Source organism: Synchiropus splendidus, chromosome 8 (genome assembly GCF_027744825.2).
Source record: "Synchiropus splendidus isolate RoL2022-P1 chromosome 8, RoL_Sspl_1.0, whole genome shotgun sequence".
Classification (NCBI taxonomy): Eukaryota; Metazoa; Chordata; class Actinopteri; order Syngnathiformes; family Callionymidae; genus Synchiropus; species Synchiropus splendidus.
Window position 1 is genome coordinate 8,709,064 of NC_071341.1, and position 26,858 is coordinate 8,735,921.

A 26,858-nucleotide genomic window follows, 5' to 3' on the forward strand; every position below is an offset into this window, starting at 1 on the left:
CGGCTCAACTGGCTACCACCGCTGCTAGTATTAATTTCCCTCGGGATATCAGAGGCAGTTGATCCGATTGGTTTCCTTTTAATTGAGCCCTCTACCCAGCAGGGCCGATGCAACACCACATCAACTGAGGCCACATTACATTAAAACGGTTTGCGAGATTCAAGATAAGAAACTTCATGAGGTTATGAATCTTACTTTATAGATGGAGAATGGAAGTGGAGGGATGGTGCAGACGGAGTAAACAATGCAGCTGCCAACACAGCAGGGACGGCGGGGACAACCAACTGGACATTGTGAAGCACCGAAAGTGACAAAACACGAACGCACACATGGATGTTACGTAATTGTTCTCGCACTTTTTTTACACTAACAATGAGTCTGTGAAAGAGGAGGACAAGAGATTAGTCGGAATAAGAGACGGAAGAGGAGACGGTGTGTGCTTTCTAATGAGCACGTCTGTCATGTGGGCGTGAGGAAATCTATATTTGATCAGTGTGTTGGCGTGTTTGAATCTCGAAAAGGTTACACAGGAATATAAGAGAAGGGATCCAATCCTCCCCTCGTCATGTGTGCAAATGAACAGGATCTGTGGCGCAGATGTAGCGCGTAGGTGTCCGCCTGCGTGGGAGTGTGATGGTTACTTTACACTGAGAGCTCCAGTCTCTCATTTCCTCTCGACAACCTGCTCCACTTTCTTGTGCTGCAGAAATCCAATACCAGCAGACGGTAAAAATCCAGACCTAAAAGTCACATTTTTCTTGCTCGGAATGTCGAACAAATCAACGCTGAACTAGCCAAAAAGAATGAATCAATCAAACGTATACTTCTGACAACGATTGTACTGAAACACCTGACTAGTTTTCCTCAAATTATTTTGACACTTCTTCCATCATCTCTGGATTGTAAGCAGCAACAATTCCAAACTTGGAGCGCATCATTGAATATGATTTGTTTGCGTGTCTATGATTGATGAGCATCCAGACGTGGGCTCGTAAAAAGGATCGCAACAGCATTCCACGCTCAGTGACCCAATAAAGTGGAGAAATTTACTGCATCAGATGTGTGGGAGAGGAATGTATGATAAAGAGATGCAAAGTCCAGGTCAGATGAGGTTCTGACGGGACCAGGGGAGCTGACAGACACAGCACCTCAGGGGAAGCTTGGAGAAACGAACAGATGGGAGACAAAATCCAATTTCTCCTTGTTAAGTCCCAATTTATGAATGATGCATTCAGACTATTCTAATCGCCTTGTGATTCGCCAACATCCATAACAATAAATGGGTTCCAAACAATTAAAGAGAAAGAGCTTCTCTGTGGTTTTATTGAGCTCGGAGGACACGCACCAGCTGGTAATCCCTGTTGCTATGGTGTGCTCTTGTCAATTACCAAGATTATTCAAGACTTGGAAAAGTTCCGCGACAACTGACATGCTTACCAACATGCCTTCATGTTTTCTCTTTCAACTTGTTGATGGCCTTCATGGAATAAGCCGCAATTTTCCACTCTTTCGGATTTGGCTAATAGTATAAAAAGCAAGCACTGGAGGCTCTATTTCTTTTTTGAAAAGCACAGCAAAATAGAGATATCACAGTGTTGTTTGTCCTACTTGTGGTGGTCCAACGTGAACCCAGATCTGACTGGGTCTTTTATATTCTCCAGGTATAAAAATGTGTCAGCTCGTGTTATGATATGGCAATATACTGCAATACTTTACCCGCCAATATAATATTGATATCTACGGTTCCTATTTAGAACTGGTTCAAAATCGCCAGATTTTCTGGAATCATTAAGAAAATAGACCGACTCCACTCGCTGCTGTCGCTGCGTGTTCATGGAGTTTCGTGCATTTATGCAACACAGTAAACACATCAAGAAATTTAAAAACATCCTTTATGATTCTCATTTGACTCTTTAAACACTGAAAATCGCTATGCATCGGTTTCAGTACCTAGTATTATACTGTAAATGGAATTGCCATAACCTAAAATGATACCCAAATCTATTGATACTAATTGACCTGCTCTCCCAACTCCAAACCCTATTTATATCTAATATCTTAATAATAACAACAACTAAAAACTATTTCACCAAGCTGGACGTTTGATACATCACTGCGCCACTTCCTGTAGGAGGTCAGAGTTCACAGGTAAAAAGAGCATGGCACTCGCTGCTCTGAAACCAAGAGCGCCACCCACTGAGTTCTGAAAATGAGAACACAGTTTCATAAAGCCTCACTAGCCCATCGCTACGGCCATCAGCATTATTTTCAATAGCTAGACCATTGATTAATGAGTGAGTATGACGGTCTAGTGACAAATATATGAGCAAAAACGGTGTCAGTGAGAGGGTTTTACATACTCGTGGTGACCCCATCCCAGCTCCGGCAGGTACGGCAGCTTCTTGATGCGGATGATGGAGTCGTAAAGAGAAGGTTGCAGGGACTGGGCCACAGCGTTGGCCAGGATCACGGCGATCATCACCGGCAGGATGTGGGAGATCTGACCCGTCAGCTCGAACACGATGACAGCAGTGGACACGGTGTGTGTGACCGCTCCTGACAAGGCAGCCGCACCTATAGGAGCGATGAAGCGTGGGGGTGAAAACCATTGTTTAGCTGAGTGCTTTTTACTACAGGGTTCAGATATTGAGGGGAATTCAAGGGTGCTATACATCATACTGATCCACAATGTGCTGTTAAAAAAGCAATAAACTATATTTAACAGCACTATTGAACACAGGTGCTGCTGACCTCCAGCAAGCAGCTCTATTGATGTGAAGAAGTTACTGTACCAGAAGCTATTCAGGGATATTATAAGAAAAATCTTTGCTAGACAATACTGCTGCAAAACTGGGTCTCTGGGTTAAAATAAAAACAACCAAAAAACACGTATCAAAATGTGTGTTAATAATGTTTTTCTTCCTTTGACTGACATTTTGAGTTGCAGCTTTTTTTTTCTTTGTACTTCTAACATCAAGCTGTTTTTTTTTTCATGTAAAATAATATTTCAATGAAATAGAAGACAGGACAGAATATTCTTGAATTTAACTATTTGTTTGTTTAATAATAGGAAACGGGTGAAAATGAATGTTTTCTGAATGCTTTAATCGGCACAAGAAAATATATAATCTGTCTGAAGATTTAGTCCAGATCTCCTGCATAGATTTGGTGGCCATCTGACTGAATGGCCAATGAGAAGCACTGACTTGAACACCACAACATTTTGTGACTTGATCCCCAGAAAGAATCCAGATCCATCACCATCATTGGAGAATGACTTTCTTCGGTCGCTCCGAGCTGCACTCTCTCCTCTATATAATTTTGACACCCCAACAATTTTCTCATGTCTCCGCGCAATCTTTTCTCTCATACCTACGAGGCACAAATCCACTTATGCAGTGAATTCAATAAAAAACATGAACTTCAATATGACCAAATCTTTTCTGAACCAATCACGGCTGGTGAAAGAAACAATATTAAAGTGAATAAGACGGCGCTGCTGCCAGGGAGACGGCATAATTCAGAATAAAAACCCGGTTGAAAAATAAAGTGAGAAAGAGCGAGTGCGCGGGCAGAAACAGATGGTTTGAGAGTTCAGATAAAGCGAGGGAACCATTGTTCTTTCTGGTAACTTAATTAAGCATGTGAGTGTCGGCCGATCCTCCTCTGATGAATGCTACGCCCCCGTCCTAACATTTAGTCTCTGAACGAGCCCCGCTGCCAGATGAAACGGGCTCATCAGAGGGTCAGGCCTGAAAAAAGCACTGAGTCATCAGCTTCACACAACACAATCCACTGCTCCCTCTCAAATACATAACAGCAGGACCATGCTGAAGGGGAGGGGACTGCACCACTGCGTCTCATTTAACACTTACGCTGGGAAAGTTTAGACCTGGTTTCTATTCAGGTTTGCTTCCCCTCCTTCACAAATCTCTTGATGCATTATTATATCTTTTTGAAAACACAACGCAACACTCGAACTGATTTAACAGTGGTGCTGAAGCCTGATACTTTTTTCACATATAGGGCAAACACACACCAGATTCTTCAGCTCTCACGTGAAGAGGTACAAAGGATTCTCACTGCACTAATGTCTGCTAGGAGTAAAAATCTAAATCAAAATAAATAAACCTTTCCTAGTACTAGAAAGCAATAAAATCATTATTTATATTTAGAATTTTAAAAATAAGTAGGACCTGAATGACATCCCACCACATCAGCTAAAAACACTGTGACATTGCTCTTATCAAATGATAGACCGGGAGCAAAAGCTTGTGATTGTTACAATGTAGAATAGTTTAAATGCTCGGCACGGTTTGCTTATTCGTATCATTACACAGTTATTACACTGTAACAAATAGGGATGGGACGATATACATTTCTCCTGATTCAATATTTTCCTGATACTTGAGTGGCGATTCGATTTCTATCTTTGATTTCTATCGTGATTCTGATTTATTAAGTAATATCGTTTTGCTTGTTTTGGGGCATACATTATATCAGTGATTGAGAGCCTGCATTATTACAGACCAAAGTACTGGAATAAAGAAGCCATATCCAACTACCTTCGCCGTAGTTTTACAGCCCAGGACAACCATCCATCTCATAGATGGTGTTATTCCACTGTCTACAATCCTCCAGAGCTATACTGAGCAGTGGTTAGCAGTGAGCGCTAACATGTTACCACAGGGCTGTCAACTCTCTAGAAGCCAGCTTAACTTAACACTTCCCATTTGTCAAGTGACTTAATATGAATATTATGAATGCAGTCCATGTTGCCCTTGTGAAATGGCACTGCAGAGTGACAGTTCGCTGTCCGATCAGCTACGCAAATGCAGCAATGAGTCCCAGGTAAACATTTGACAATAGTTGGTGTGAAAATAGCTTGTCACGAGTATTAAACTTGTGTGTTCGATCGGCTGCTCTGTTGAGCAGAAGATGCATTTGATCTTTGATCTATTTACCAGGAAACAGATATGACATGTCTTGCCGTTGTTGGAATGTGGGGAAAAAAGGCAGAAATATCAATATTTATTTGTGATATTTTCGATAAATTTTTTTTGTCCTCCCGAAAGTTGAAAAAAAAAAGCTGCGTTTTCTTTCTTGCGCAGTAACTGCCAGATATTGAAAATGTAATTTATCATGGTGTAAAAAAGGCAAATGTCTCACCACATTTTCTTCTAGCAATATACAGCTATTGAATCCAAATAAACCCAGACGTCCTGGATGTTTTGGAAACAACCTGCACTGAGAATGAGGCAGCCCGAATACTGTTTTCCACGGTAACCTCACTGAATGCTATCAAAATTAGCAGATTCTACTTTTAACTATAGCAATATGAACAGCTCATACAGCATTTTAGACAAGGGAACACATATTAGCCATATAATCGGATGACCTCCTTATTTAGTACCCAGTAATTAGGCTTGTTACCATGCAAGCGAAGGATATGGCCATTCCAGGAGTGAAATATTAAGCCTAACTAAAACCTCAATTCATTCTTTATTTGGGCCACAACCTGTTATTTAGGGGGAAACGCTGGGTCACCTCAAAATGAAGGCGATGAAGATGAAAATGACATACATGTTCATCTTATTTGACATTTTATTTATTTTTACAAGTTTCAACGAACACATTATTTTAAAGATCTGGTGGTGTTTGCGTTCTAAAATAACTCAAAAACAGATTATTTAACGTTTGGTGAATAGTGGCCAGCTCCTGCTCGTTCACTACTGCCACCTGCAGTCCAGTTGAACAAATTTGATTTAGATTATTCATCATTATTCATCTTTTATCAATGAGAATTAGCATGCTAAAAAAGGTATCTTTTATAATTATAAAAGTGCAGCGACCCATCCAGAGAAACTTAACTCCATCAAACCAAAAGCTACGCCCACAACAGTACGGAGCTGAATTATTAATCTGCCTCTATTATTCACCAGACTCATACAATTAGATCAATAGTGTCCGTGGATTCTGGAGGAGCTCTTTGACACTCATGATTTATTCTCGCCGATAGTCTCGATGATGTATTCCCCACGACGACAGCACGCCACTTCTCTGACTTTTCACATAAAAAAGTTGGCAGCACAATCACAGTCTGCTGCTGAGTCAGCTGTTGTCTGACTCTGGAGTCGTTCAACAAAGTTGGTATGAATCCAGTTTTCATTTCCGTGACTGATTAAGTTCTCTCTTGTTGTAATTGAATTTCCAGTCGAAACTAGAGAGATTACAAAAACGAGTTTGAGGAGAGAGGGGAATGGACCATTGTCATTTGATCATGAATAGTGGCATGTGTGTCAACACTGAGTGAAATGTAAAAACAGTGCTTGGTCGTCAAAATAAAACCAAAGTTAAAAAACAGCATCATGAACGTGTTCTGAGCTCACCCACGACTGCGTAGCCTCCTGGCACGATGGGATAGATGGTGCCATCTGTGTTAATGCCATCTGGAAACCAGGCTGCCATGCTCTCGCCGACCAAACGACCAAACGCTGCCCCTGAATACACAAAGCAGGTAAGAACCCACTGGAATATAGATTGAAAATATAGATTGGAAATACTATTCATAAAAAACCACTCATAGCATGAGTACGCGCAATATTGTATAGCTCATATTTATTGGAACTTTTTTAAGACACAGTGGTCATGAAATGGATTCATGGAACATAAACTATTACAGTATTAGTATTCAATTAATGGAAAAACACTAAACTGAAATGAAAAGAAATATGACGTCGGAATTTATGTTAGGTACACTTGAAAATAATTTTCGAACTGTAGGTCTGGGTAAAATCTTTATTTTACACTATACAGTGGAACCTCGGTTTTTGAACGTCCCAGACTTCGAACAATTCGGAGTCCGAACGAAAATTTTGAGATTTTTTTGCTTCTGATTTCGAACGAAAATCCAGAACTCGAACGGCCCCGAAAGAAAAAAACAGCTGACCCACGACGCGCTTTGTTATTGTGCATAATGCAGCCTCTGTATGCAGATGTGTCCCGTTAGCTACATTTACTGACTGTCTTTTCTTCATATTGAGGTGTAAAACCTTTCCTGTCTCCACACTGGACTGTGGTAGAGTGTCACAGGAGAGGTGCTCGCTCTCCACACCTCTGAGGCTGGAGCGCTCACTCCAGGGTTTGATGTCCTGTTGTGGACAGGGATGAGGCGAGTCTGGGACAGAGCGTTACTTGGTTTATGACTTTGTCACAGCCAAACTGCACATTCAGAGCTGGACACGCACCAGGCACCTCTTCACTTCTGGAGAGACGTCACTCACTCGGCAACCCCTCCCACATGCAGCGGCCACACACATAGAGGAACAGTGCACCTGCAGCAGACACTCTACATTCACTCCTACAAAAGCCTATTTTAAGGCTTGGAACACATTATTTCTTTTTCCATTCATTGTAATGGGAAAAATCGATTCCGATTTCGAACAAATCGCTTGTCGAACCGCCGTCTGGAACGGATTGTGGTCAAGAACCGAGGTTCCACTGTATATGTTTCTTTCATAGATAATCTCAAACACAAAATAAAGTAAAAGTGACTCATAATAAAGAATAATAATCTGTGTTGTATATTTCATCGCAGATTAAGTACAGACTGTAGATGAGTCAAAACCATGTGACAGGGAGATTGTTAGGTTCCACAATAAATCGGTTTTCCCCACCAAATCTCTTTAGGAAAGGACCCAACAGGAATGTTAGCAGGACCATTCAGGACATTTTCTAAATGAACTTTGTACAACTATTGTTATCCAGTAAATCTTCATGGAACTTGAGCAATGGAGGATGAGGGTGTAGGAACTGAACATGGCATCACACCCAGTGATAGAAAAGGGAAATATCTCCACTCTCAATAGACCTGACTGTGGACCAGAAAAACGCTCCTGGCCTGCCATCACAGATCTCCTCGACCACAGACAACACGTCCTGCCACAGTCAATAATTTAACATCATCCTCCCCCCACCCACAGGAAGACTTACCAATGACAAATACTGGCATGAAGGCACCACAGGGCACAGGGATGGTCGTGGCCAGCGCAGACATCCAGAACTATATCAGGGAGATAAAAGAAAACACATGAAAAGAAAAGAACAGGTTGGCATTTCAATTAGCTGCAGACTGTGTGCCCCGAGATGAGTGGAATCCTGCCGCAGCAGGAGCAGCGTGGAGGCGACCATGCGGAGCTCATTGCTGAGGTTAGATTGAGCTGTCACTTTCACTCGTCATTTGACAAAGACCCAGAGCTGAACTTTGGCTAATGAGCGGGCTCTGATGATTGGCTGACACTGCGCCAAGCCATCGGCTCAGACCGTTAATTAGTGATGACAAACACGGAAGGAAATATCAAAGCAAAGTTTTAATAAAGAGCACTTTTGCTCTGTGGCTTCTGAAGTCAAGATAAACAAGAGCAGATAAGAAAGCTCCGCTCTGATAGAGACCCGAAAGAACATACCGCAAGATAAGGGATGATAGTGTGATTCAAATATACATAAAAGATGTTTCAGTTTGGAAATGCACTTCTTTGGTGACTGTAATAATGAATTAGATATGATAAGAAAATAATTGTCATCATTCATATCATAATAATGATGACTTATCTGAAGCTAAATGTAATACACTCATACCAAAGTCATCAATATTTCATGACTCTGCGCGACAGTTATTTGAGGACCAGCCAGACCTGAGGTGAAACACATGCTGATGCTGAGGCACGCATGTTCAGATGGGAAAGAACAAGAAGGCAGTGTGGGTCCAACATGTTTTTGTACTGTTTATACCTCTTAATGATATGAGAAATACATTAAAAAAAACTGACTGTAACAGTCAAAAGGTGCTTTCTCGTCTGAACATTTACCTTGTAACTTCCTATGAACCTTGTGATCAAAAATATGGCAATAAAAATACAGTATAAATTCATTTTCACACGTTCATTACATTCTTATGTAATAGTGAATTACTTCTTTCACTCATATTGCCTCTTTATGAAACCAGATTCTCATCATGTTTAGCAGCCGCCGAATCATATGAGTTAACTGGCAAACACACCAAACGCCCCGCACCGCTTAGCGGTCTGTCGGAGAAAGTACCAGATTTGAGTCCAATGTCCCCCCTTGATTTGACTCGTGTCAGGACTATTAAGTCGGAGGCCCTAGAGAGAATATGATATTCCATGTCTGCAACAGCCAGAACTGAAAAATATTATGTAAGCCATCACCCAGCTCTCATCGTTTTAATAATCTCATGGTTGGAAATAGACATTTAATTACAGCGGTTGCACTCTCCATCCCTGTTTAACGTCTCCTGCTCTCTGGTTTGCTCCCTGTGCTCCGTCTATAGTTAGCTGTAATTAAGGCTGGCTGCCAAGGCAAAGTAATGGATCTCCTCCAGTAACCTCACACCATCTTCACACCAGGCAGTGCCAACCCACACAGATGGGCGTAGGTGTTCACAGCTCGCAAAAAGACCTACAGGCTAGTCATGAGCATGGCAGAGACATGAACATAGGGAAATGGTCTCAAAAGGACGTGAAAAGAACCCAGGCTCCTCACAGATCAGTCTATACAGTTATCATTTCACTCTTTGTGGGGAAATGGATGGTCTCAACTCAGAGTTCGGGGGCCTCACATGGCCCACCAAGTCACCTTGTCCTGCGGATAGTCGCTCAACATTATGCCAAATAAAGGAGATACCATGACCAATGAAGATGGCAGTGGACAAGCAAAGCTAGGAAGCAGACATGATCAGTGCCAACAATTATACAGACTCATCCGAGGAACTGAAAACATGATGTGAAATAGGGATGAGCGATATGGCGCCAAACACAATGTCCACGATGACAATTCTGCATCTCACGAAAAATTCGATAAACACGCGACTCACTCGCAGTACTGGACTTGCATACATGAACACGATGTGGCGTTTGACAGCCGACACCAGCGTTTGACAGCCGACACCAGCGTGTGACGGTTGTGGAGAGTGTGGTCGACTTTGGTTCACGATCGTAGTTTTAACTTATTCTTGATGCAGGGAACCTTTGATAATGACATTGGTCGGTTTATTTTTCTGGTGGAGTGGTCCTAATAGGTTCTCTGACACGGTCTGCCTTGGTTCACATCAACACACGCAGGTCTCCCGCTGCGCTGGCATCTTGGCGAAACACCACACTGAAAATAGTGGGATATTGGACGGGCATCGCACCGGTACTAGAGACGGTCCTCTTCCGCGTACCCGATTTGGGTTCCATGATCGCGCACACACTCTCACAGGAAGCTCTAATGCTACAACCAGGCATCAGTTAGGGACCACAAGACAAAGGACTGAAGTTTGCATAATAATTTTGAATAGAAGAATAGAATATAGAATAGAATATGACTAAATGATTATTAAATCACATTATTTCTAATATTTATTCAATGTTTTTGCCTTCTCATGAGATGAGGTTTGACACAGGCCAGGGGCCATCGCTCCGTATTTCAAAAAAACAATCTCTTCCTATATGTACTTGAACCTATTCTCCTAAGATTGAGTCCCTGAAAATACAAAACATGAATAAAAAGTTATCATCTATAAAACAAGATTTACCAAGGACCAACCCCCGACTCCTCCTTCGGCACACCCCGCTCCCACCTTTGAGAATTGAAGAGCTCACTGTGAGGAAATTCAAATTCATAACGGAAACAGAAAAAAAAATACGTACAGCACCATATTAACTAAACACTTAACTTTCAATAAATCTGTGGGGCAATATTGACCAATCACTGCCGGGAGATAAAGGCCACCATCGGGATGTAAACTGACTCTAATGGAAGAAGGGATGTTTAAAGACGCTCTGAGAAAACCATGACTGACATACCTGGATATGAAACACAGACAGATTTATAATCACTAACAACATCATGATCATCTTCATCTCAAAATAGAGCCCATTAGAGAACATAAAAACAGCGTACATCTGCTGCATGAGACAAGTAGGAGAAAATGGAGCAAGAGCAGAGCAGTCTCACATAAGTTGTGCCTCAGCAGGGAAGACATCTGCATCTGTCCCTCTCATCACCAGATGCCGCAGCAGTTTCTGTGTATTTAGTGCACTCAAGAGAGCAGTTTCATCTTATGTAAGATCAGATGTATGAGGTTCATATAACATCATAAATGCTAATGCAAGTGTTTAGGCAGGTGAGAGCACAAGCGCTTAGACACGTTTCCAGATAGACACAGGTGATGCAACGTTATTGAAAGCAGCTGCTCGTTTACTCATTTTCACATGTGTCCACCTCAAACCGTGATCACACAGGTGAATCTGACAGGATGCTAGCGGGGTTTTGAGTCTTCCACCATGGCAACAGGGTTTCTAAGTGTGCTGGCCAGGAAAGTTAGAAGCATTAAATCATCCGCCTCTCAGCTCAGAGGTTGCCAAGGAGATGATTGGCAGGTGTGAGATACAGAGCGGGTTTATACATCAGATTTGCTTTTGTCAGGAAATCAAATTGGGCAGTGATGTTCATGTTGCATCACAACTCTGATTCTTAAATTAATTTGTACAACACAGTTCCAGCAAATAAATATCATTTCTCTCTTCAACAAATTATCCGGAGCATGCAATGTAAACATACTTCATTAACCAATGAAAAATAAAGCAGTGTGTTTTGATCTGTGAGGGAGAGGAACATGTAGTTTGCTATCCTAAGAGCCAAGTTAAGACGGCTCTGTGGATAGACAAATAGACGGCACTGCTGCAGGTCGTCCGCACTGGAGGAGCCTCTCAATACAGCAGACTATTGCAGTCTATTGCTGCAAACATTTCGCAACAGATTCACTACTTTTTTAAAGACTGGTCCTGGACCTGAACATCCATGTGCATCAGAATCTGTCTTCACTGGAGCTGCTCAAGTGTATAATGTGCCATGTACTGCACTAAAAGACCAATAAACCTTCCTAGGTGAATAAACTTTCCAGGGTCCTCAAAACACATGAACTGTAGGGGAAAGAGACCGTCTCAGCACCTTAACAGTAACTGCTCAGATCAGTGTCTCAGTCGGGAACTTGTGGTTTTGGCCATTACACTTACTAATGTGTGACACAGGAGTCTGTTTTTTTTGTATTTATTTAGTAAACAGGTTTATTTAAGCAGCTTTTTGATATTTCTGTTTCCAGTTGAAACCAAAACTCATGGCCACAGATCATCACCTATGTTTACAGCTCTTGACAGAGCAAGGAGGCCTTTCTTGTAGACTAGACTGTAGACTTGATATAACTCAGAAATTACAATGTGAAGCTACCACAACGGACTGTGAGATTTAACATAAAAAACACAATAGCCCGCCTTTTTGTGGAGTACATTCAAAGTGAGAGAAAAAACAAAACAAAATGGTAGTAAACATTCTGCTCATTTCTGGGCTGCTAGATCCCAGAAACGCACCATAGTAAGTTTATCCTAATGGAGCGCTCCATAAATCCCCATGATATGATCTGGATGTCTTCAGACCTGTCAGGTGCTCAACTTATCATTCAAACGGACATATAAGACCAACACAGACTTCATATTTTTGGATGCAATAGCAGTTTATGCATTTGAGTGTACCAGCAATAGCTGCTTAAAACATACGCAACACAAGTTCATACTGTGTGATCCATTCCGATACGCAAAATCAATCATTGAATCATTTATCTTTGAAAATTGTTTTTGAATCCTTTGTTCCAGCAATTATATGTGCAAAAAATTTTAATCTGTCAACATTATAGCAGATCCAACCACTGAAATACTTATGAACATGTCTTGAAACGAAAAATATAAAATTATGGATACATTATATAAATACATATGACATTGAAACACATAAGTATTATTATCTCCACACTGCAGAAGAAGTTGTGGGTTACCACTGTTTTATTTCAAAGTATTATTCAAATGAACATCGGAGTCATCCAAAAAACACTGACAGAATCCACCTTCAAATCTGCTCTTCAGTAGATAAAGCTCAAGTTCAAATAGGATTAGTTCCACAGAAAAAAAAAAAAAACTCTGTCAATTTATGAATCTGGGCATCAATAAAAACATCACTCGACCGTGACAAGATGCTGAATCAGCTCTAACTTCACCTGACAGAATAAACATGAGGCTCCTCATCAGCAAGAGACACATTAACTCTCATTCACACAAGGACAAATGCGGCTGGACAGTTTGTAGGAGTGATTTTAAGAACACTTTGACGGTTGATGGTGAGATTACATAAAGCAGTATTTGACAGGAGTTCTCCGCTCACTCCTATCGCCAACCCTTTATTTGCTCAAAGCCTATTTATATCCTCCCAGCTAAAGCTAGATCAAATTCTTTGCAGCAGGAATGACTCACTTCCTCACTGAGGAATCATTAATTTTTCATCTAATCTAATCTAATGTAATCTACTAAGTGTACGCTTCACAGAGGGAGGGTACCTTCATTCCCCTTCATGAGGCTCGCCGACCGCCACCAGAAAGAGAAAATGGATTCACTTTGAGTTAGAGAAAAGGGTATTTTTCAGGAAAGACTTGTTTTGAACTGATTCAGTGAATCATTCAGACCTTAAAGCATCAGTTATTCAGCTGGTGTTATGTCAGAGCTGTTTTATTTACTAACTACATTTAAAGGTTATTCATTAAGTTCTAACTGACCGTGGAGAGTCTGACAAAACTAAAGGTCAAACTATCTAAATGTTTTATTTGCTTTGTAAGCCTTTAGTTCGGACAGTTCCATTGGAGGAATTCATGATCATAAAATCCACTGCTGGTAAAGGAAGGAGCTCATTGTAACTATACTGTTTCAACATATTTTATTTGAATCTTACTGAGGGAATGAACTTCTTTTTCTGCTCGCCTACATAGTTCTTGAATCATGGAAGTTGTTCATTGATTGGACCAGGGGTGTCAAACCGGTCCTCAAAGGGCTGCAGTGGCTGGTCCAACCAGTCACCTTTGCACCAATCAGGTGTCTAAAGACTGCGACTGCAGTTGATAGTGAGTCTGGTGTTTCAGCTGCACCTGATTGGTTAATCGATGTGTTGGTTGGAAGAAAAACCTGCACCCACTGCAGCCCCTTTGTGAATCCGTTTGAGATTCACAAAGGGGGCTTATTCACAGACCCCTGGATTCTTGTGTTGGTACGTCATTGTTGGTGTACTGTAGTGGAGTGACAGTAGTGTGAAGTGGAGAATATCAAGGCAGCAGTGGTTGCCACACATGTAGGTAAATAATGATGGAGTAATGCAGCTTCATGAAACAGCATCCTTATTTTCAGAGCCTTCTATAATCTGTTAAAGCAGCCTGTATTCGAGCAAAAGCATCATGACAAATTCTACACTAAAGTCTCAGATCTTTGGTCTGAGATCTAAGGCAGAACTTTGATAAGGCAGTGAAGGATTCTGAGGTCGACTGCACGAGTTATGACGCAAGTTACAGGACAAAAAAAACACCTTTTAATTTGTCAGTCATCAGGGAGCCGAACATACCGGTGTGTGTGTCACTTACAGAGGACAGTCTATTGCCCCAAGGTCCCTGTGAGAACCTCAGGGTTTAGTCTATTCCCACTCCAATTACGATACAGCTACCTCTCCTCACACACAAGCATAAGGTGGGCTGTGTGGCACATACGGGCAGACACACACCTGAAGTCGCAATTATGTCCCGATGATTTTGTTGTGTGTATGTGTCTGCACTGAACAAGAAACTAACCTTCCCACTGAGCACAAAAACAACCACTATCCTCGGGAGAAAAGTATTGCTATATGAAGCATTTTCCCAAAGTTCAGCAGAAAGAAGTAAAAGTTTGAGCTCCAACCATAGCAACAAGAAAAGATGGCTGCCATGTGAAATAAAAGAACCATTCATTACCAAGACGCCGGAGAAGAGAGCAATCTCCGCTTTGAAAATCAGCAGGCTGGTTCCAGAAAAAAACCAAAGGCTGTAATTAGACAGAGCCATTATAGCGTTGCTCTGAATGTAGTGTGTGTGCGCCAGTCTGGTGTGTGTCTGTCTTCACGTAAACCAATGGATAGATGACAACATCCTGATGGGATTTCTGCCCTTTGATTAATACAGTGAGAAAATAATGTTCTGCAGATAATAATTCCAGGAAGTGAGGGAGTATAGCAGTGTATAAGGCTCATTCTGTTAAGTCATCGTAATGGTGGCCAACGTCAGTGTTGAGTGTGCTGACAGACAAAAGGCTGAGACACACAAGACAAATTAGACAAAGCAGCACTGAAAAAAAGTTGCACAATCCCGATTACTTACGTAACAAGATGATTGAGTCTGCCTGAGATGAATATGCATTTTACTGTCTTACATTACTAATGCTGTACATGGAAAATAAACATTTCATTTCACCAACAAAATCACAAAATAACAAATTCACTTAAAAAATAAGAGGAAAACAGAGATATTAAGAAATATAGTTGCTTTTGGTTTTGAATTTGCAAAAGTTGATAACCGCTAAAATGTGTGTACACCAGGCTTTTAGCTAGGATTTTGAAACCGGGTGTCCAAAGGCCCACACACAGCCTATGACCCTGCCCTCATTCCATTCTGCTCCCGACACACAATGACAATGACTAACTTAACAACTCGCTTTGTAAATAACAAACATCTGATTCAAATAACATAATATATAAGATATCATAATATAATAATAACATTAATATTGACATTGATATATATGTGTGTGTATTGTGTTCTGCAGATGCGATGCGAAGAAAAAGGAAAATTAACTGTGTATTTGGCTGACATACAGTCAAATGCTTCTCATATTACCCAACAGTTGTTACTACTACCTGCTGCTATACACTTAATAGCACTAACCTGGTTTATGCAAGGTCAGCTGTTTGACTATGTGTAAAACATATAGTCACATTTACTACCAAAGGTAGCAGCCATGATTTTGATCATTTACTGTGAACTTAGAATAGAAGCCAAAATGTTCGACAAAAAAATATATTTTAATCTCAGGCAGGAAGTATTCATTCAGGTTTGGAATAATTATTAGCACATCATGACATTTTTTAAATATCAGGCGTGTCCAAAATATCTTATCAGGCTTCAGATGTCAGAACGGATGATTCAATTAAAATTACATGAGCAGAACTGCTGTGAGACCGGGTCGCCTCAAAGGCGGAATATGTTCGGATGCACACCCTTGAATCTTTTAGAAATGTCACCGGATTATCAATTTCATACTGAAGATGGCATATTTTAAAAAATGGAAAATGTCTACGAGGATTTTAAAGTGCTCAAAAGTGAATGGCGAATTAAACCCAGCTCCAGTTGCATTGGTTACAGTGATGTATTCAGTTGCTCCAACTTTGTAAGCACATCAGCACTTTAAAGTACATTACACCGCATTGTAATAGGGCAAAAGTTTAAAAGTCTCAGAGGAAGATAACTTTTTTTCAGCCTGACATCTCCTTACATAATGAGAAAGGAGAGATTAGTTATATTCAGACAATAACTTGGAACTTTCTTATCTTAAAGTGACTGCTTCTTTTTATCATTTCATAGTAGGAAAGGCAGAGAGATTTCTGAGCAATGCAGGGTTTTGTACAAATCAAAGTAGAAGCTCAGCACATATTAACTTGTAGAGTGAACATACGGTCGCTGCTTGAACAGCATTAACGTGATTCAGTCATTAAATATTTATGGTTGCTCTAATGCAACACGCAGTTTCTTACCCAGCTTGGCTTTTTTACTAGAATTTTAAGCTATTGGTCAGAAAAAAGGGATCATTATAGGTCAATGATATAGAGATAAAGTGTGCTTTTCTCAGAGTAATCGACCCTATCAATTGGAAGGTATTAACAGTTTATGAAGCTTTAAGTGTTGTACACATGACCTACCTTCATGACTATGAAGAGGACTAGTGTCACGAAGACGTTGACTTGTGGGTGTTGCCAGGCCTGCGAGTTGTGCAGGTAGTTAAACTCTTCAGCGATACCTTGCTTGGCCCAGGTCCGGTTGTCCAGCAGCGTCACCAGAGACTCTTTTTGAGTCAGCTAGAGGTGACAGGAAGTCAAAACATAGAATCAATATGCTGTACTTTTTCACTGTATCACAATCTGTGCCAAAAGATGAAAAAAAAAAGCGTGTTTAGTTTAAATGTATTTAGGCAGCTGATAATGACATCATATCTTCTTCTGACATTTCAACAGTGCCTCAAGTGCCAATATGTCATGATGGATTTAGGATTTAAATTTTGAGTGGGCACTCCAGAGGGGACCAATTCATGTCAGTGAGGGTGGATTTAGTGCTCCCAAAGATGCTTTCACCCACTCTCATTAGAAGGAAAACTCAGGAGTGCGAGTGTGTGTGGGTGTGTGTGTGGGTGTGTGTGTGGAGGGTGGAATTAAAAACAGGTGGCACACACATTAATAAGTCACCAGAATAGCAACATCACATTCCACACTTAAATGTCTGTTGAGTTATAGGGTGATGTAAACATCTGGACCTCTGAACTTCTTTACTGCTGTGATGGCGCAAGGAAAACTAAACATAAACATACAAAAATCTGTTGCTGTTTTTTTTTTCTGGAAAGGTTACTAACAGGTCGCTCCAGGATTACAAGGCTGGAACACTGGCGGTGCATTAAACACAACAGCATGTGGGTGTAGTGGAGGAAACTTACCTTGCCAGCCATAAACTGCCCGAAGCCTGGAGGGAACGTGAGCGTGGAAACAAGTAGAGTTACCAGCGCTGGATATAGCAGACGTCTGAGAGAGATTAGGATGGAGGTCAGACAGAGACAGCAATAAAGAGGGCACAAAGAAAAAATGAGAACAAGCAGGTCGGTCAATTAACAGAGCTTAATGGAAAGCACTTCTCTTTGATCACCTGAATTAAAACTGAAATTTTGCTGATATAGCAAAAGTAACTTACTCAATGTTGAGATTTTTGAATGAAGACTGGGATGCTAGCTTAATCCCCTAATTCTCATTGGTAGTGAAAGCAGAATTAACCCTTCCATCTGCCTCATTATGCTTGAAAATAAAGAATGAATGGAACGTTGAGCACAGCTAATACAAAGAAATGATCGGTCATGTCGATGAATTGGTTTATTTGTTCAGCTAGTAGTTCTTCTGGTTTGTTGTAAGAGGTTTTGACTCTTACAACAAACAAAAGCATTTGGCATCTCTTGTAACTAATAGTAGGAAAATTGTGGGTTTTCTCAGTGGTTAGTAGGCCATCAAATGAATGACAAATCTTTTCTTTTATAGCAAGCAAGTTGATCGTTTACATGAATTGAAACTAGAGAGGCTTTACAGGTGACAAGAAAAAGGTGGTGCTGAAAATAATGTGATTGATTGCTACAATTTCTTTCTGCACTTCCCATCAAAGCAACTCCTCCATCTCACCAGCTTATGTGCAGCCTTCCCAGTCACATCTATCATTTTACTCTCAGCATAAATCCCCACATAATCAGCAAACATCAATGTCCACGGAGACTCCTCCCAAACCTCATGTGCCAGACTATCAAAGCAAAGAGCCTGAGCGCTCGTCCCTGATATCGCCTACTCTCACTTTGAGTCCCTCCAAAACCCCTGCACCACTGCCCTCATACATGTCTTGTATGAAACCTACTTCTAAGATACTCCAGACTACCTCATAGAAAGGCACATTTTCTACTACCACAACTCACTGAGATTTATTTGGGTAGCAGGTTGACTGATTTTAGAATGGCCAGGTGGTGGGAGGTTAGCCGTTCTGACTTACTTCTTCATGAGGAATCGGTTGATGGCCTTCTGTTTCCTGATGAATTGGACAATCAGTCGGTTTAGGTAAACAAACAATGCCCCTCCAAAGCCACTGGCGATTCTGCAGGGAACAGGAGCATGCATACGGTCATTAAACATTTGAGAACTAAGTGAAGCCCCGGTTGAAAACATTCTTCACGTAAAAGAGCGTATATGAGTTAATATAGAGCCACAGAAAAAGAATAAACAAGGAGCAGAGACAGAACCAGGGGAGCTGAACCGTCAAACAGGGATACGAGTGGGAGAGGAAGGCAGCGAGAGAAAGAGGTTTACATAAGCACTTGTTTTAAAAGCACAGTGGGAGTCCTCTTTAGGGCGATACGAGGGAGTGGGAGTGGAGAAAAACACTAGACCAAGACGAGGTCGCAGGCTAAAAAACGTTTATAAATCTATGTAGTGCAAAAATAATTCCATCAAACACTGTCAAATTAATGAAAACATTTGTGAAGATGTCGGCAGGGAGGGACAAAGCCAACAATTTATGTGGAACAGGAGAAAGGAGTGGCTTGTGTTCAATGAGTGACAATCAAAATAAGATGTTACCAAGCAACGACTAGCGTAAGCCACGCCGAAGACACAACTTCAGCCCAACTGGTGACTGGTACACCCTCATAAAGCTCTTCCACAAGCAACATTTTAGAGATCCAGCTAGCCATCTGTTTTGCAAATGACGGCAAATGACTGTTTGTCTGGTTATTGATCCCTTCATTCAAGACACCTATGTCCAACATTGACAGCTGCGAAGCGTTAAAAATAAGAAAAAAGGCATTAGTTATAGTGCATAAATCAAGTCAAGCTACTCGGATGAGTGGCTCAGCTGTGGGGATGAAATGACAGCCATGAAAAGAGTCAATCATCAGGAATTTATAAAGCAATACTCCCTCATAAGTCATAAGTCATAAGGTTTCCATCTGAATGTTTTGACATTTTTAGCAAAATAGGTAAAAAAAAAAAAGCAAAAAGAAACTACATGCCATTTCCATCTGTTTTTATTTTGCCATTATTGAGGTGAATGCGCCACAAGATGACATCATCAGAGAGCGTCAGCCACAAAGCACACAACAAACTCAGCTGATGTTTCTTTGCTGTTTTCCATCCAGAAATAAACGTTTGTTTCTTTGATCAACTCCAGAAAAAAAATTGTGTTTCCTCCTCCAAGCGTAATAACTTTCTGGCAAAATTTTTGGTCTTGTTTTTCAAGCGTTTCTGTCTTCATGGTCACATGCACAACAGTGCAAGAGCCACCACAGAATGAAACAGGTAAATAATCATTAATATCTTCCTCAACAAGCTACACAATCGAATGAAAAAAAAAAATCAATTGCATTCATCATCTCAGTGGTGATGGACTAAGAAGTTTTTGCATACATGTTCCATGAATCTCTACGAACACATAGCTCTTATTTGTTTTTTTTTGTAAGCATAAGTCAAACGCCTGAGGACCTGAACTGACAGAAGGTGAGTGTCCTTCACTTTCTAGTGCAGTAAACTGAGGCTGCCTTTCTCTGCTTCACAGATTAGTGCGGGTTCAAAAGAGACACTACTACATAGCAGACTAGGTACAGTATCTCCGACACACACGGATGAGCGCGAGGCTAACATTTCAAGTGTGAAGCCGCAGCCATCAGGAAACAACTGGCAATGGAAACACTTTTTAGGTTTCTTACAAAGCTCTCTTCCAGCTTCATTCACTATTTATGACCCATCTCTTTTCTCGCCAACATCTTTGCATTAGCCTGTGGTCCCATCCTCAGTCATGGAATCATTCCTCGCCAAAGGCAGAACAAGAAAAACAACAACTGTTGAGACTGAAAATATACTCCATCAGGGACTTCATCAACATCACCACAGGCAAATGCTTTCATCACACAGTCGCGATGTTGTTTTCATGCCAGGAGACAGTCGAAAAGCGACAAAGCAAAGATTAACCAGTTTATGAAAATAAATTTGATGTTTTAGGATTTGAATATTTCCCAAAAAAATTTCACTGAAGTGAAAAAACTAGTGAATTGGTCAATTTAATTTTAGTGATTACTTATTATTCATCAGTGCCAATTATTTTTAGTAGAATAGTAGAAAATGTCTACTGATACAAGCAACTTTTGTACAAATAATTTTGTCAGAAATGTTTTATAAAATAAACTGATAAAAAATATGATTACCGTAATTTCCGGACTATAAGTCGCTACTTTTTTCTCGCGATCTGAACCCTGCGGCTTATAAAACGATGCGGCTAATATATTGATTTTTACAGGGATATTCCAATCAATCGGCCACCGATTATGAAAGGCTGAACTCGTTGTGATCTGTGAATGCCGACCACTGCCTGTCATTGCTGGTCACAAAATCCGATCACATGTGACAGCAGCCGTTCTGATGAGGCGCCGCCCGCGGTTTGTGATGCGTCTGCTCCTCCCTCCCGACTCGCCACTCGCTTGGCAACGGCGTGTCTAATGCGGAAGCTTTTTTCAGTCTGTCATGTCAAGTTTGCATCCTGCAGCACATGCACGTTAAAGGGCGTCAACGCCACGAATTCAATACGATATTTAAAACACCAGCACTTGACGGAGCACAGAGAGTTTTCTGGTGCTCATGAAAGTGAAACTACAAGAACCAGCGGTCACTCGCGACACTCGCCGGTCTGAGCGTGACGTTCAGAACGCGAAGCATATTGCCCGAGAAATAATCATTAATTTCACCGCGCCAGATGAGCATCCTTTCTCAGGTGTCGTTTTAAGACGGAATCAACCGGGACCGAATCCGCTGCAGTCTTGTGTGTGTCAGATGCAGCGTTCGCGGTCAATCTGAAACGTTTGCAACCGTCCAGAGTGAGAACTTTCATGAAAGAGGATGAAGACAGCTACTTCAGCTGAGTGCTCTCCCTGTCTCTCGGAGCATCCCGAGTTTTTAGAGTCTAATGAGCATGCTCTTTGCTGGCAAAAATATTGAGCTTCGTCACATCAAACCGATGACATCACGGGCGTTTTATTTACCTTTAAAGCGCTCAAATTGCGCTGTTTGTGTCCGCAGCTCTGCTGACAGAGACGATCTACTGGAGGGTGAAAACAGCGCTTTCTGAACACTTTAAATGTAAATAAGATGTGAGGAGTTCATGACTGGAGTTCAGAACATTGGCAAGATTGTTTCATGAGTCAGTCTCGACACTGGACCCCGTTTTCAAAACTAGTACTAGAGGATCGCTAGAAGTGATCCTCATGCATTTTCTGTGGCGCAGACAGCAACGGTGCACCCGCGGCTTATAGAGCGGTGCGGCTTATGTATGAACAAGATCCATTTTCCTTCTTAGATTTGGTGGGTGCGGCTAATATTCCGGTGCGCTCTGTAGTCCGGAAAATACGGTATATCTATATTTTAAAAGAACTATATAAACAATTTAATGAAAATATTAATTCTTGAGATAAATGTATATATATATATATATATATATATATATATATATATATATATATATATATATATATATATATATATATATATATATATATATATACATTATTTTATTTTTATTTTATGTTTGTATTTACCCAATGACTGCAAACGCAGGAAGCTCTTGGAGGTCAAATGGGAAGTCGAGGCGGAAGCGCGTCTTAAAAAGGGCTGTGATGGTTTCTGTTAAAAAAAGAAATGACAGACTCAGAACAGAGGGCAACCATGATAGAATAAAAGCTCTGTTTGACAGCAAAATTATCCGCCTCTCTATGAGTACAAATAGCGTTTCTGACAACAGCACAGCTTAGTAGATGGCACAGCGTGAGTCCGCAAACTACAATACTACTGGAAACTTTGAAGCTGCTACTACTGTGACTGATATTATCTATTGCATCACTGCTAAAAAGATGGCAGCTTTTCATGGAGAAGATCTGGATGGATATTGTCGTTATGTTTGTGTGTGTGAGGTTACCAAACATAGTGTCTGTGTTGTACATGTATAGCCACAGTCATGACGACGCTAACCTTCGTCTTTATTCCACACAGCAAGTACTCGGAAGATGAAGGCACTGAAGGTTGCTGCAAAAAATCCTCGCCAGTAGTTTCTCACCGCAAAGAACGTGGACGTTACTTCGATGCTGAACAACACACCTGTAAACACACATTCATTCAGTAATAACTTCAAGAGCTGTTTTCAGCCTCAAAATGGTTGTCAAATCAAAATGAAAGATTGCTACTTTGTTTTCATCGACAAAACCCCTTTATTGGAAGCTTTCAAAGGAGGTCTCCCTGTAAGTTGAAGCTGAAGCTTTATACAAGCTGAAATGCATGGTCCACATGTATTTTTCTAGCAAACCATTTCACATGAAGCAGCACTTTAATTCTGACTATTACAGATACTGGAGTGTATTGTACTAATTTCTCACACAAAGAAAGCTGTAAGGAGAAGGAGGGGTCAACAGGGTCGAACCTCATCACAGGGTCTTCTACTTGTACTCACCTCCGATGGGGGCAGCAAAACAGCAGCCCACTCCCACGGCACAGGCAGCTGCCAGCATCTCAATATTTCGGGACTCGTTCTGAAATACAAATACAATATGATGCAATACAAACAAAACAATCTGAAGTTACCTGATCAAAAAAAAAGTGTATAATAATGTTAAGAATGATGACATTAAGTGTGTTTGGGAACCGGGCAAACATCTTCAGGATCAAGGAAATTTCACTGCACTGACAAAAAAAAAGGTGGAAAAAAATTGATGTAGAAGTTATCAAAGGGAGAACAAGTTCAAAACGGCAAAGCCATGATGAAAAAGCTTTTAAGGAACATTTACAAGGGATGGAATCCAGAACATCTTGTTCTCCTTCGATTTTTTGTCAGCAGATGAGGACATTGGAGACGGAGAGAGCGGAAGTAAAACAGGATGGAAGTAAAACAGATTCATGATGAGTGAGATTAAACGAACAGGCACACTAACTTACCTTCAGCCCTATCAGACTGGCTTCCTTCAAGCAGCATGACATCATTAAAACAAGTTATCATTGCCAGTGTACTTGGATTGTCAGTCAAAGATCAGTTTTGTGTTGAATTAGAAAAAATTCAACAAAAAATAAAAAATAAAAATAGCACACAACATCAATTAATAACAATAATTACTTATGACAAAATGAAAAAATACATTAAAAAATTCAGCATGTATTTAAAAAAAGATGTAATGCTTCATTCCGATATGTGATATCTGTGAAAAATTATGTGCTCCAAAATACATAGCATCATTTCTTAGTATGTTACGGTGTAGTATGTAATTAGTTTTTAAAAGACAAAAAAAGAAAAAGCGTTTGGGAAGAATTCAATAGGAAAGAGCATAACTTCGCACACAATATGACCAAAATAAAACCATACAACAGCTCATAACCTTAATATTGACTTATGACCAAATAAAAATAAATAAATAAAAAACTAAATAGATGTTAGAATATGTTATCTCCATGAAAAAATCAAAACATGTCTAAACTGCATAGCAATATTGTATTTTGTTGTTATTGTATTTGATCACCAACTATGTCATTATAGAATAAAGTTAAAATAATATGTCAATTTGACATATTTAATTGACCATAAATATTTAAAAATACCCAATGAAACTTAAATATGACTAAGTTATTGCAAGACAAAACCTTAAAAAAACACAGTAAAATATATATTTTACTAAGTCAAATGTGTCAAAAATTAAATTTGTAATCACAAATCTTGAAAAAATCTTTTGGCTTTTTTTTCATTTAACACATTTACATTGTGTTACAATTTATAAGATTGTTGTGATGTCTTTAAAATTGTTGTTGTTGAGCACTTATTGTGAGCTGTATGTCTGCGAACTGCCCCACACGTTGCTGTTGCATTTGACACCCAAGAGGTAAATGTGGAAGAATAACTCCGTCATACCAGTCTAAGTCTATCTGAGTGAGCCTTTCTTACAGTCCATCTTGCAACCCTTGCGAACATCTCACTGCCTCACAGTGTTCGTCAATCCTGGCCAACACCCAAACATTTAAACCCCCAGAGAGAGAGATGCAGAAATCGTCAGAAAACAGATGAGAGTGAAGATTTTCTCTCGCTCCCTTCAACCTTAATGACTTGTTTTCCCACTGGGAGGAGGAAGACGGAGAAGAGAAGATGAAGATACTGCTTCCTCTGCTCAATCTGCGTCCTCACTGCTTTTTTCCCCCTTCTGCTGAATAATTCCAAACTTGGTGGCTGCATCCCTCTCAAGCTCATCTCTGTAGCTTGAAAGATCTCGCTTCTTGACCGATATAAAGGTCATTAAACATTTATAGGACACATTGTTTGTTGACTAAATCTTGCTGGGAAAAATATAAGGCTGTATTTTCTTCCTTTCATTTGAGAGGAACAAGCAAGTTTAAGGACAGACAAAAGTAAGCACACTAAAATTATGTCTGCTGTCACAGTCAAACGTCAAGGCTTCACTCCAGCAAACACAACCACCAGACATTTTAAAACATCACATCAGACGGCGGCCTTGTGAGAAATTACTTTTCCCTCTCATCTTCGGTCTCATTCCTCTGCTTTCTTGTTCCTCCTCCCCTCCCTCTCTCTCGCTCGCTCTCTCCCTTAGCAGTCTCTCTCTGCTCCTCTTCCTCACAGGACTGTGCCGAGCTCAGCTTGATAAAACATCTGCTATTGTGATCAAACTTTTATGAATAAGAAACTGCTGACACCTACAGCGAGTCAGAGCATCAGCAACACTGATGAAGAGGTAGATTTCAGATCTGAGGTTGTGATTTAACATCAATAGTCACATTCCTTAGCCATTTCATGTCAACCACTTCAACACACGATACAAAATAATGTTGTCGTGCTTTAGAAGACGAGTCAGCACAATAATTAAGAGGGAACGAGCTGCATTTCACATCAAAATGTACCTGTTATTTGGTACATTACTATATATTACTAGATAATAACAAAATGTAAAACAATTCATTAAAATTACTGGAAAAATGTAGACACTACATTACTTGCATATTTTATTTAACTTCATTCTGTTATCATTCTGACAGTCAAAAGAATATTCATAAAGTAATTCATCAAATACTTCAGAAAGCAACGAACACAAAATTTCTCACATCTCATTTGCTAAAGATGTTATTTGACATTACCTCGTAGATCCCTCCAAACAGTGACATGAACTTGCTCAGTAAAGCAGCACAAAGACTTGCGATGTGTACGAAAGGACCCTGAAAGGAAAAGAAAACAGTCTCAGGATGTTTTACTGATAGTTTACAGCTGTTGTGCGACAAGGTAGATGTAATAGTACATGGAGTTGGTACAGTTGAAGTACTTAAAGTAGCTGTAGTTATTGATGGTTTGTAGTTATTGATAACTGGTAACAGTAAGTCAGTTGTACAAACTCCGGTCCAGTATGGATATCACTTCTAATGCTTTGGCTCAGTATATATTTTTTTCGCACAGCAACAGACACGTAGGAAAACTATACTAAATGTATTTACTTTAATTATGACCAAACTTTTTGGCACAGTACTAAAAAGGTACAAAAATAAATACATTATCAGAATAATGCTTCAACCTTGCACCAAATCCTTTTATGTAACCAATATTTGAATGAAAAATGATTCTTAGCAGACCTTGGTGACAGACTCATGTAATGCAGAGAACACCAGCACTGTGCCTTCTATTATAAGTTTGCTGTAAGTTGCACTTTAACACAGTAGTTTTTCAAGTAATTATGGTAGTCAAGCAGTAGCAGAGGAACTACTGTCGCAGTAGATGATATGTGTGCGTTCCTTGAGGAGTTGTGGAGACTGTAGGTGTTGCAGAAGTTGCACAAGTTTCACCCAATATCACATCAGCTTTTACAGATTGAAGAAGAGATGTAGAGCTTGTTTTAAGATGTTGTCTGTGCATTTTTCCCTCCATGCTATTTAGAACAGACCAACAAGTATAATAACTAACATTTGTCTTTGCAAAGACATGAATATATGCCAAAGACATGTCCTTGTCCTTGACACTGATCGGCACGATTTTTATAAGACTTAGTTCTGCATAAATAGCTTGGTTTCTTTCTTAAAATATGGACAGAATGTTTTGA

General features: G+C 40.3%; 1 protein-coding gene across 12 annotated transcripts in view; it reads right to left on the bottom strand.

Moving 5' to 3' along the window:
- The window catches only part of LOC128763568 (chloride channel protein 2-like), a 144,415-nt gene that overhangs the window by 29,744 nt on the left and 87,813 nt on the right, over positions 1 to 26,858 (bottom strand). For 7 of the 12 annotated variants that reach the window (XR_008415662.1, XM_053872494.1, XM_053872495.1 and 4 more), the window contains 11 exons: positions 25,909 to 25,986; positions 23,716 to 23,739; positions 23,234 to 23,312; positions 22,759 to 22,884; positions 22,329 to 22,413; positions 18,743 to 18,844; positions 17,658 to 17,742; positions 16,873 to 17,028; positions 7,993 to 8,062; positions 6,390 to 6,500; positions 2,361 to 2,574 (listed from right to left, as the gene is read on the bottom strand). Coding sequence is in view for 11 of the 12 variants with exons in the window: in XM_053872494.1 (XP_053728469.1) it covers positions 2,361 to 2,574; positions 6,390 to 6,500; positions 7,993 to 8,062; positions 16,873 to 17,028; positions 17,658 to 17,742; positions 18,743 to 18,844; positions 22,329 to 22,413; positions 22,759 to 22,884; positions 23,234 to 23,312; positions 23,716 to 23,739; positions 25,909 to 25,986 (1,130 nt within the window). In the remaining variant the exon portion in view is untranslated. The remainder of the gene's footprint in view (positions 1 to 2,360; positions 2,575 to 6,389; positions 6,501 to 7,992; positions 8,063 to 16,872; positions 17,029 to 17,657; positions 17,743 to 18,742; positions 18,845 to 22,328; positions 22,414 to 22,758; positions 22,885 to 23,233; positions 23,313 to 23,715; positions 23,740 to 25,908; positions 25,987 to 26,858) is intronic. The other 5 variants (XM_053872499.1, XM_053872497.1, XM_053872502.1 and 2 more) reach the window with 1 other exon arrangement.